General features: G+C 38.5%; 2 protein-coding genes across 4 annotated transcripts in view; one reads left to right on the top strand and one right to left on the bottom strand.

Moving 5' to 3' along the window:
* Positions 1-1,363, bottom strand: part of LOC139724610 (transmembrane and coiled-coil domains protein 2-like) — a 134,229-nt gene extending 132,866 nt beyond the window's left edge. For all 3 annotated transcript variants that reach the window (XM_071635746.1, XM_071635745.1, XM_071635747.1), the window contains exon 1: positions 1,071-1,363. Coding sequence is in view for 2 of the 3 variants with exons in the window: in XM_071635745.1 (XP_071491846.1) it covers positions 1,071-1,155 (85 nt within the window). In the remaining variant the exon portion in view is untranslated. The remainder of the gene's footprint in view (positions 1-1,070) is intronic.
* A 726-nt stretch (positions 1,364-2,089) lies between these two features.
* On the top strand, positions 2,090-11,778 carry LOC139724605 (ras-related GTP-binding protein C-like). The gene is made up of 9 exons (XM_071635738.1): positions 2,090-2,181; positions 3,984-4,141; positions 4,922-5,016; positions 5,382-5,515; positions 6,442-6,641; positions 7,982-8,096; positions 9,014-9,156; positions 10,368-10,516; positions 11,604-11,778. The coding sequence occupies exons 1-9, from the start codon at positions 2,179-2,181 to the stop codon at positions 11,753-11,755; spliced, it is 1,149 nt and encodes a 382-aa protein (XP_071491839.1). The 5' UTR covers positions 2,090-2,178; the 3' UTR covers positions 11,756-11,778.
* Positions 11,779-12,476: the final 698 nt, after the last annotated feature.

Genomic DNA, 12,476 nt, shown 5'->3' with positions numbered 1-12,476 from the left:
ATTTAGATTTTCATGACCTTTGACCTTGACCTTTTTACCTATCATTTCAGGCTCACTTAAATTTGTTCATTCATTTCCATTCATCTTGAGATTGAGTACTGTTACCTCTGTAAATACTCCCGTTTGTAGCAGGGTGCCTATTTCTAATGTGGCAGGGGCAGTTTCATTTGATCAATAAAACAGCTACAATTTTTAATGAACATCATGTGTGCTTACAACATTTGTACTAATTGTAGTCCCACTTCAGCACACAAGCAGGATCAGGGGTTACTGGTAGGCCTACTCGCAAGTGTTATGGGAAGTGGCATCTGATTACTGTAAAACATGATATATTCGCGGCACGAAATTTTCGCGAATTGAAGCCGACGGCCTTTTTCGCGGCAAGAAATTTTCGCGAATTGCCTCTTGCGTTCAATGCATATAATGTAGATAAGAAATTTCGTGTGCATTTTAATTTCGCGAATCTTGGCGCTCGCGAAATTCGCGAAATTAAAATGCACGTGAACATTTCTTGTTTTACAGTACATATTGTACAATTAAAACATTTACATTGTAGGCCTTTTGGTAGACAGAAAGATCCGTCTGTCCGGAGGACTCTTTTTATATTTTGCCATTAACGCTGTCCTCCTATCCGTGAAGCCAGACGCAGTCTCCGCGGAACATTCCCCGACGGACAGATACAGACCGATCTTTCGGTCAAGCCTTTTGGAGGCTTTTCTTCATCAATGAATGAAATGGCCCTCCCCTTCCTACCCTTGCCGCAAATACAGGTTTACTCTAACGTTAGACCTCTAAAGTCTAGTGACTCTTGACGTTTGACCTTCAGGATTGCTACTCAGCAGAGCCGACTTCAGCAGTAGATTTTACTTATAAATGATTCAGATTAGAAGTCAACAATTAATATCTGGTTTGCTTTGAATGGAATCGATGATGCATCACACAAGAATAGATTAAAAAGAATCACTTACCAATATATTATTCTTGGGAGAAAAAAAAAAATCTATCCCGGTATCAACAATGAAGCGATAACTGAATGTAAACAAATAAGTAAAAATAACAAAACAACCCACCCAAACTCAAATCTGTAGATTTCTTGCTCAAATAACTGCTCGACTTCTTCACTGATGTCGAAGACGAGGGCAAATGCACGGCCATAACAGAGTGAAAACAAACCAGCACCCGTCCCGGCGCGGGCAAGGATTCCTTCAGATCTAATGTTAGCCGCTTTCTTCAATTTCGACTTTGCTCTTGCTAAATTCCAGAAATACAACAATATTCGTCAAAATCAAACGATGATCAATATGACTTGCTTCTTCCACATTCGATTGGTCAGTGCAATGTCAATGACAGATTCGGTACCGGGCTGTCAGTGTCCGCAGTGCAAATGCATTGCAATCCATTGCATGTATACGCGATATGCTAGCTGGTACGGTACATGTATACAACGGTAGGGATCAGCACAGCACAATACAAACACAAAACGTTCACAGATATTCTCGGGGGCTCTGGGTATGCGCGACTTGAACGGGCCGCTAGCTGTCGGGAGCGGCGACGGCCGGGTACGGAGGGTGGGGAATTCATCGCGCGTGGATGGGAAGGGAGAGCGTAAAAGCTTGCAGCTGGTGAAAAGGTCATGCTAAGGTCATCTATCTGTCATCCTATATTTTTGCTTTGAATATTGGCCAGGCTTGAATAAAGAAATAAATATAAAAATATAAATATAATTCTTTGTGGATTCAAAATATTTTTGTTTAATACTTTTGGAGGTAATTTGACTCCTAAACTAGTATTTATTGCAGCGATCACTATAGATGTATACTGATGTTTATTTCAGCTGCGTGCATTTCTCATGTGTCACATGACATAGTGTATGTGGCGAACACCATCACAAGATTTATTATGCGTGCTATATGCGTGTGGAGTCAATGCGTTTATTCTGTTGATAAAGGTGTCAAAGCATTAACTCAGCTCTGTCGACTGACTGTTTATCCTATGTGGAAACGTTCTCTGTTCTTCATGATATCAGGATTCTATATTTCTGTGAATTTTACAGTTGTAAGAATTAGTATAGTAGTCAGGTAAATCCGATCCTAGTGAAATGGTATTTTGATGGTGGTTAGACTGAACACGCACGAGAATCCTTCACTGACACACTGTTGATCTTTCCACGAGTCAGAAATGGTAAGTAGGACGTCTAACTGTTAAAAGACTTGTCTAAAAAATATTAGTAAGGCAAAGATTGATTTGGTTAGATGTTTGCGAAAGACTTACCCATACATTGGTCAGTTTGCATGGTTTGAATGCGATATACATGGTAAGTTTCAAGGCACAACATGTTTGATTTTCATGTCATGACAATAATGTAAATTTGATATGTGAATGGTCATGATGGTTGATCAGCAAATTGACCTTATGAATGATGTTGTAAACTTGCTTTATTGTAACTTGGAATCAAAGTTTAGTGACACTGTTCAATCTGTTGACAATCAAACTCAATAAATAAATGGCAGCCACGTCGATAAAGTTTACAATTTACAAAGATTCAAGCAAACCCCCAGTTTTCGGCCGGCCTCCAGAATCAGGACACCTATCACTATCACAACCCAGCGAATTCTGTTGTCACAACACACGCATATCAGTATCACATTGTTTCACACACTGGCAACTGTTGTTCAGGGGAAAGTGTCAGGAAAGTGTCGTAGTCGCCTCCAAAAAGCCATCTAAAATCCCCAATTTCGCTGTCAAATACACAGAATCGGCGCAGCTTTACCAAAGCGTGCGCAAATCAAGTCCCGTGTTAAAAATTGGGGTCGCCGAAAAAGGGCTTAAAATCAAGAAAAATGCCGGTCTCTTGCAAGATTTTTCGCTTATTGCAAGCTCAGAGTGTGATGGTATCCTCAAAAACACAAAAGAAAAACAAAATCTCTGTACAATTGTACAAGCTGATGCTGTGACTAATTACTACAGGGGTTGAATGCAAGTGCCAACTCGCCAAAATTCGAACACCAACGGGTGCCACAACGTCCCCCATGCAACCTTGCACCAACAAGGTATGACACAGCGCATTTTTCAGCGGCCTTGTACACGCATTGACAATGAATGCGCATAGCGCACGTCCAGCTTCTGGAGAGACTGGTTCTGGGGGACTATCAAGGCATTAATATTTGGGGATTTTGTGAAATTTAATGATTTATGAAATAACAAAATCTGCATTGAGAAAACGTGGTTCGATATATTTAACATACATTGTGGTAGACATAATTTTGTATGTATTATTTGAATTGAACTTGAACAAATATTGCAGAAAAGCTTAAGTGTCTGAAAACTGGTGGTTTACTCTACCACGTTGTACGTGGTACATCCTACATGTACACTTGTGTTTTGTACAAAAACATGCAACATGAAGCAGGGCTCGACACTAACTTTATTTTTCGGTGGCCCGATGGGGCCACCAAAATCATCAATTTCAAATTTTTGGTGGCCCGAGAGAAAAATTTGGTGGCCCGAAAAAAAAAAACATAGATAAAAGTCCATTTTTTTTTTGATAAGTCGCACACTCACTGCATGCATTTATGCATTTCCGGCGCAAAAAGTTACGAATTTATTGACACACTTTTCAAAAAATGTTGGTGGCCCGAGGTGGGCCACCAAATTTGCCCTTTTCTGAAATTTGGTGGCCCGACTTTCATTTTTGGTGGCCCCGGGCCACCGGGCCACCGTTAGTGTCGAGCCCTGTGAAGCATTGAAAACCATCAGCAGTTGAGTATAACTCTGTCAATTCCCATTGATCTACCAAAAGGAAAGAGATCAGAACAAGAGTTGTTAGAATGTTAACTATTGTTGCTGCCAGGTTGTCGAATTGTCCTGTTCCCCCCCCCCCCCAAAAAAAAAAAATGAACGGCTGTAATCCTACATATGTATGTAATAACCATAAATCCAAGATTCTCTGAACATGATCATCTAATCTGTGCTTTTTCTTCCAGTCGTCTGTTGAGGAAGGGTCAGGTTTTGAAGGAGCAGGCTACTGTGTGGTAGGCTCCTTCCCCCAGGAATTTCAGTATTCACAAGATGACCACCATGGGGAGCTGAAGGCACCATCCACAGATGCCAGGCCCAGAATACTTCTCATGGGTCTCAGAAGGTAAGAAAGGGCCTAGGTCAAAGTCTAACTGGTACAGCAATGATTGCTGATCATAGGAAAAGGGGAGGGGCGGAGCCAACACAAATAATTGCTGTGTGATATGAATATTCAGTGCCTTCAAACTTCATATCTAGAGGTAGGAATGACTACTCACTTTCAGAGAGATTCTGCAAAGTGGGAAAATCAATTATGTGTGTACATGACAGTGGTGTCAAGGGAAAAGCTTTGTGACATCCCCTACCCCCCCCCCCCTTTATACACACTACAATCAAAGCAAATTCTCCAGAAGAATCATATTTTTTAGATGTTTATTTCATTTTACATATTTTTATAGTGCTCTTTTCTTCTATACATTGTGATTTTTCTATGTCAGCTTTAGAGTGAGGCCAACATGATTTTTTTGTAAACTAAAAATGTATCTAATATTGTAAGTTTTGATTTCTTTTTGTAGTAAATTATAAGAGGTTTTCTTTACAGTAACTTCCGTAATCAGGTTAGCTCAACAGTCAACATTGGATATGAGTAGAAAATATTTGGTTGTTGTTGTTTGTTTGTTTGTTTGTTTGTTTGTTTGTTTGTTTGTCAGAAAGTATTCATTGATAGTGACAAAGCTGACAGTGAGTTCTTCCTGAAAACTTATTCCAAAATATTGATTTTCAATTATATTGTTTGTGTGAATCAAGTGAGATTTCTTCTTTATTTGGGTTTCTTCTTTATTTGTGAAATAATTTAGAATTGTTTCATGCATTTTTCTGGCTTTTTCACTTTTCCTTTTTCCAGGAGTGGCAAGTCATCCATTCAGAAAGTGGTGTTTCACAAGATGTCACCAAATGAAACATTATTTCTTGAAAGCACAAATAAGATTGTAAAAGATGGTAAGTGTTGTATGAGAAGTCGTTTTGTGTAGTTAAATATCTCGGTGCAAATCAAGAATTTTCAGGCATTACTTGACATTAAACATTTCATATTAGTTGTAGTTAATATCATGTCGTTCTGTATTAATTGTTCTATTTTTCATTTGTTTCCAATTTCCACACCTTTGTTTTGTCCACACCCATACTGAAAGGAGATAATGAGAATGATGCTAGCTTCTGATATTTAAATGTTTAAGTATACTGTGCCTTAAATCTGCAAAGTGTTGTATAATCAGAACATGTAGAAAAGTATTTCTTTTAATGTGAGCCTGGTGTGGTTGATGACTGGTGATTGAGATTTATCTCCTGATTTGTTTTCCTCGCAGACATCAACAACAGCTCATTTGTGCAGTTCCAAATCTGGGATTTTCCTGGCCAGATCGACTTCTTTGATCCGGCGTTTGACTCTGAAATGATCTTTGGTAGCTGTGAGGCTCTGGTGTTTGTCATTGATGCACAGGTAAAGCAGTCCTGACAAGGAACTCTTCTTCTTGTAATACATGCATTGATTTGCAAGAGTTTTTTTTATGTTTGTACGTGATCTTGTCAACTTCATTTCAAATCTTATCACACATGATAACTGAGTACATGACATGATGCCTTCTTCCTTACTTTACATCCTTACTGGTTTGTTTGTTTGTTTGTTTGTTTGTTTTCATGGTAAATACAACATTTTGTGAGACAGGATATCATGTATTCCATGAACTTATCATGATGAATCGTTACTTTAATGTTTGCACCGGGTGGAGTAGATTGTATTTTCTTTGCTCAATTTTCCACTAATAAGGTTAGAGAAAAGTACATACATTACTGTAAAAGTGGAAATTTTCGCGGTGTTGAAATTTTCGCGCATTTCGCGCAACCAGAAACTAGCGCAAAAATAAAAGCATGTGAATATTTTTGCTTGCTATATGTTCTGTGCGTGATGTCTTGATTCCGCGGATTTTAAAACACGCGAAACTCTCCTTGTCTGGTGAAGCGCGAAAAATTAGTCACGCGAAAATATCCACTTTTACAGTACTTGATATTCATGACTTTCACTGTGATCTGGCCTCCATGCACTGTACATCGAGGTGTTTTGTTGATTTTGTTTTTCTTCAACAAAAATTGACCTAGGATTAAAAAAGGTATAAACAAAAAGTAAAAAAAATAAGATATCAACATTAAAGAGATGTGGCAGTTTGCTTATTTGTTTGTTTGTTTGTGTGGTTGGTTTGGTTTATGTCGTAATTGACATTCCGGAGCAGAATGTATTGAGGCAGAAGATATACTGAAGTCTGGAAGGATGTCGTGTGAGCATTATTTCTCTTGGTGTGCCATGATTTTTCAGTAACTTGGTAACAGTAATCAAAGAGAGAATATCATATTTATCTCTCCTCTTTTTAGGATGATTACATGGATGCGTTGGCCAAGCTGCATGTCACAGTGTCCAGAGCCTACAAGGTCAACCCAAACATCAAGTTTGAGGTCTTCATCCACAAGGTGGACGGTCTCTCAGATGACCACAAGATTGAGACCCAAAGAGACGTCCACAGAAGGGCCAATGAGGATCTAGCTGACTCTGGACTGGACTGCATCCATCTTAGGTGAGATGGCAGTCAGTAGGTTGAAGAAAAGATTGAGGAAGCAAGCATGGAAAAGATTTTAAAAATGGCATATAATAAGGTTTGAATAAATTGAAGTATATTTCTCATTTAGGTTCATTTTTTAATCCTTTTTCATGTTCTATATGTAATGATGATAGTTGATATGATCTATGATGTCTCTAGCTGACTCTGGGCTGGACTGCATCCATCAATAGGTAAGAGGGCAGTTAGTTGGTAATAGGTGACATTATTCTGCCATGTATCATTGGGCTCTTCATTACAGAGGTTCATATGAATACAAAGCGTACTGAACTTAGTCCTTCTTTGCACAAGGTCTTGCTTTCAGTGTCACCTTTTGGGCCATTCTGCTGTTGTGATTTCAATATGAATTCAAATGAATACTGTAAAACAAGGAATGTTCATGTGCATTTTAATTTCGCAACTTTCGCGAGAGCCAAGAGTCGCAAAATTAATATGCATGTGAAAGTTCATGTCTGCACTATACACATTTAATGTTGGAGGCAACTCGCGAAAATTTCATGTCGCGAAAAAGGCCGTCGGCTCCAATTCGCGAACATTTTATGCCGCAAAAATATTGTGTTTTACACTACGCAGTACATTAATGCATAGATTAGGGGAAATTGTCAGGAATGACCTTTGGAATACAAAATATACAAGTCACCATGGGATAAAGAGCAAGGAGACAAAGAATTGTTATGTTAACCCTTTACACCCCAGGCACTTCACTTTAACGTACTATAACTTTCCAAGTTCTTTCATCAGCATTCAATGGTCCATCCAAACTCAACCTAGTCGTCAAATTAAGAAGCCACTCAGGTTTAACAATGGGCCTCAGTCTGACAGGAAGGACACAGTGACACAATAGTGGTTATGGGATAAGGTCATCTCTATTCATTGACAATAATGGTTCCCAGACACCTGTGGCTGTTGGCAGAGAGAACACTCCAGTATATGTGCCATTCAGTGAACAAAGCACAGTATTCAAAGGGTTCATGCAAAGTGAAGGAGATATTTAGGTCTAATGCAAAGTGAGGAAGATATCAGGTTTCAAAGACTTGCTTTGGTACCAATATGTCTATTTGTCTTGTTTGTTTAATTGTTGTTTCAAAAAAGAAGATGTGAGATACTATACTTGTACTGAATTCATATGTATCAGATAGTAATATGAAGTATGGGTACAGTTTGATATACCACATGCCACCCATTGTTAGCATGAGAGCCGACAGTGATCTTAAATTAAACATTTGATAGCAAATATTCACATTACCCAGTGGCATACTTACCGACTTTATATTGGTTTCTGTTCCTCTTCTTTCTAGTTTCTACCTGACGAGTATCTACGACCACTCCATCTTTGAGGCTTTCAGTAAAGTTGTCCAGAAACTGATACCTCAGCTCGCAACGTTAGAAAATCTTCTTAATATTCTGATCTCGGTGAGTTCCTTGTACCTGGAGGTGACTTGTTGATATAAAAAGCCAGTATTGCCATATTTTGGAACTGTGGACTATCATTAATGCCCTTTTATACATGTTTTGTTAGCACACCATATGAAGGTACTTTCTTAGAATAACAAATTGATATTGAGCAAGAATGCTATGTATATCTGAAATGTATGAATATTTGACACCTTCATCTAACTGCTCTTGGGCAAATAGCAAAAACTGGGGGGGGGGGGGGAAGAATATTAGGAAAATCTTTTTTCCACATTATGCCAAATTAAGATGATTCTAATGGCAGCACAGCAACATTTCTTCTTTGATATTAAAGTGTGCAATCCTGTCAAACAATATGAGATGAGTAACTCTTTGTGTGCTAAGATGAGATAATTTATTTTCTTATGAAATCTAATGAGATTCTACAAAAATGAAGAGTTTGTTGTCTTACCTTTGAGTAAAGACAAGATTGATGAAGCACGTTGAGAAAACATCATGTTTGATAGGTAATCATAATAATCGATATGATTGTGATGCCTCAAATCCACTTTGTAATAGTGGAGTGCTCTCGGCACAAAAGAGAGTAGGTTATAAAAAGTATAGAAAGTGCAAAAACAAAAACATAGATAATCAAAAAAGACATTAAACAAGTGTGTGTTTAGACCTCTTTTGAAGGAATCTGATGAAGAGCAATTTTTTTATTATTTTTTTAACTGAAGGTAAATTAAATTCAATAAGATGGAACGACACAGGCAAACCTTGTGTGCTCCAGGATGTTGTGAGTTTGGAATTGCAAGGAGATCAAAGTTGGATGAGCATAGAGACCTAGGACTTCAAGTACAAACTGAGTTAATATGTAGTGTGTAAAAAGCATAAATAACAGCATAACATTGTGTCTGATTCTCATTTGACCTCAGAATTCAGGCATTGAGAAGGCTTTCCTCTTTGATGTGGTGAGCAAGATCTACATCGCTACCGACAGCTCGCCGGTTGACATGCAATCCTACGAACTCTGTTGTGATATGATCGATGTCGTCATTGATGTCTCCTGTATCTATGGGTAGGTTCTCTTCTTCAAGATTAAGTTCAATAGATTTAGAAATATACTTTTTTTACCAAAACATGTGTCAAACATGTCAACAATCCCTTTGCTCCTCCTCATCTGTCCCCGTGTGAAGCTCAAAATCAAGTCAGACAAGGAAAAAAAAATATGCAGATTATTGCAATTGATTGACAAATTGCCTTTCAGTGACGTAAATTGCCAATAATGTCAAGGAAAGGCATTTTGTCAATCAGTTGCAATGAAAACTCTTTTGGAAGAATTTATATCTTGAATAATGTACAAGTTGCACTGTTTAAAAAATAAGCACACACACACACACACACACACACACACACACGCACACATGTTGCTATACATCTGCCAAATACTCTGTGAAGGTATTATATTCTAAACATGTCGTTACATATCCTGTACTTTTCCCTATTCTGTACCCAAGAACATTCTTTACTTGAATAACAAGATCAATTCAGATTTTGTATTCATTGGGAGAAACCTTGTTACTGAACACTCACTGCGAACTGATAACATTATATGCAACAAGAAATGTGTGGTAAAATCACTAGTCATAATCTCTACCAGTCATTGTTGTATTCACAGGCTAGACTTCTTTCCTACTATATCTCTTACTGTCAAATCTTTACTAGAACCATGACATTTTTAGTACTTTGAATCTGGGACCCATGTTGAAGAAGATTGCAGCAATTGCATATTATGATAATTGCTGTTACCAGTGGTGGATCCAGGCGGGGGCGCACCGGGTGCCCCTCCCTGTATTTTTTGTTTAAACAAAAGATATAAAAAGAAAAAAATTGGGGTTGGGTTGCATTCGCCCCCCCCCCCCCTTTAATTTTGTAAAGGCACCCCTCTTTATGGAATTCCTGGATCTGCACACTAGTTACTTAGTAACTGCTAAAAACTTGCAGCTGATTGGCTCTAGCCTAGCTGCTGTCAGTGTCATGGCTATATTGTAATTATTGTTAACATGCAATACTTGCTGCCATGGATTTGATTGTGTCCCAGATTTGCATGCAATAAATTCCACTATTGATGCAGACTGCTAACTACAGTTGAAATTTGATGAGAAATTTGAGAGTTTTGGGGTGAGAAGTGTAACAATGTAAACCTTACTTTCTTAGCGCAAACTGTTGCTACTTTTAGAACAAAGAGATTGAATGGTTCCTGAGTTTAAAGAAATATTTATCTCCCAGCCTCCAGGAAGAGGGTGATGGTGCGGCCTACGACTCCGAATCCAGCTCCATCATCAAACTCAACAACTCCACCGTACTCTACCTGAAGGAAGTTAACAAGTTTCTTGCCCTCGTGTGCCTCCTCCGAGAAGATAACTTTGACCGACAAGGTAACCCTATTCAATTCTTATCACTTTGGATGCTGTTTCCGATGTTTATTTCATCTTGCAAAAAGATATTCTGAACAGTTGATTGGTGTATGCATACATAGGTTTGAGATTAGTGTTACCAAACTTTGATATTTATACTGAACTGGGGTTAACAGATGTTTGGAAAGAATAATGTAACCATATGTCAACACATACAGAATGGAGCTCAGATAGAGAGACACTTTCTCAGCAATGTAAAATGATTTGAAGTCTTTAAAGGCAGAGAAAAATTATATTGTTGCCCTGTGCAGATTAGTATGTCATATTTCATCAAAAGAGAGGCTTCTTCAAGTTGTTTCAAGGTTACTAAAGCAACAGAAGAAAGTAAAGCACAGGTGAAAAGGCAACCAAACAATCCAAAGATTTAATGGCTTGAACACTATTGCAGAATGCAGACAGGAGGAGTGAAAATTTCTGATATCAGATGTCGATCAAAGCATGATGATGTCACTGTTTAGCCATCTGCTCATTAGATTTATGAGTAGTGATACTAATGTGTCAAGTTAAGTATTCATTCAGTCAGCTTCTCCTCATCCAGATGTATGAAAGGAGACATAAAAGGGTGTAAAAGCCTTGTGTAGAGTGACCTTTGACCTAGCAGGGAATTCTGCTTCCTAGAGGGTGACAATAGAGGTCATTATATTGGTACATGTAGTTGGTAATGCATCAAGGGGTCTTGTTTGAACTTGAGGTATGAGACTGGCCGAGACCACTGGAGTAATATAAGTAGTTATTTCAAGAGGGTTTAATTTTTGTGAATTTTGCAAATCACTGTTGCACCGCGAATTTAATAACAGGCAAAAGTGTCGCCATACACTAGGTGAATAATGCATTTATGATAGCCTTTGTGTCAAATCGCGAGAACAACATGTCGCAAAAATGTCTGTGTCCTTTTCATTTGCAAAAATATCAGTACTCGAAAATAACAGCTGATACAATATTGAAGACTCTCCCAAACCTTACCGTCCCTTTGCCTTTGAATCACAGACACCTTTCTGTATCAGTTCAGTGGGAAACCTTTTTTTTATATTTCTTGTCTACATTTCAGGTCTGATTGACTACAACTTCCTGTGTTTCAAGAAAGCCATAGAGGAAGTCTTTGCCATCAGAGAGAAAGCTCAGGGGATTGAGAGGGGCAGTGAGTTCCATGGTTCACTGGATAACCCAAGAGCCAATGGACTTGTCACGGCAAAATCATGAAAAAGGACTTTTCAAGTTGAATATCTTTTTGATACAACCAACATACAAAGTTGTGTTTTTTTTTTTCTATTTTTTTTGTAAATGACTGACCATGCAATTGGAGCACATCGCCGAGGAGAAAGTGAATTTGATTTCATCATATGGGAAGAGAAAGAAAGGCAGCACCAAACATCCTTACAGTGACATTGGAGTCAAGGATGTTTTAATGAGACCAGTCTCTGTGGTAGCCAAGGTAGTCCTCTAGCTCATCTTGTTAATTGGAGCACTGATGAGAAGCAAATCAGGAACTAACCTTTGGACCTTGCGAAGGATACAGTGGTTTTATCAAGGGATGCACTTCATGGACCATCTCAAGTTTCACTTTCACAACAGTCAAATGTGGTCACTGTGTTACTAAGGCAAGGTCATCTGTACATGTCATGACCGAGAAGGCTTGTAGAAAGATATACCTCAAATAAGACTCTGTTGGCCTGTCTCTTGAGTTTAAAGGGAAGGCAAGGTTAACATAGAGTCAAGAGAAGAGCATGTTCTCTCTCTTGTTTCTGTCCTGAAGCAAACCTGCTTCTCATGACAGGGCACTGTTTCATGAAAGTCGTCAGCCCCGATAAGTTGTCAGTCTCTGACAATTTCAGTAACATCCTTGGTTTTGATTGGCTAAGAAGCTCTTGTCACTGACTGTTACTGTGGTTATTGTCAGACACTGACAACTTTCATGAAATGG

This window comes from Diadema antillarum, unplaced genomic scaffold (genome assembly GCF_040938485.1).
Source record: "Diadema antillarum isolate AM-2024a unplaced genomic scaffold, OU_Dant_1.0 scf00000223, whole genome shotgun sequence".
Taxonomy (NCBI): Eukaryota; Metazoa; Echinodermata; class Echinoidea; order Diadematoida; family Diadematidae; genus Diadema; species Diadema antillarum.
This window is presented reverse-complemented; position numbering and strand designations above follow the sequence as displayed.

What these genes read in the sequence shown, in the direction of transcription:
- LOC139724605 (XM_071635738.1), top strand. An exon ending in CTGGACTGCATCCATCTTAG is followed by an intron (nt 6,642 to 7,981) that starts GTGAGATGGCAG and finishes TCTTCTTTCTAG; the next exon opens with TTTCTACCTGACGAGTATCT. An exon ending in GATGTCTCCTGTATCTATGG is followed by an intron (nt 9,157 to 10,367) that starts GTAGGTTCTCTT and finishes TTTATCTCCCAG; the next exon opens with CCTCCAGGAAGAGGGTGATG.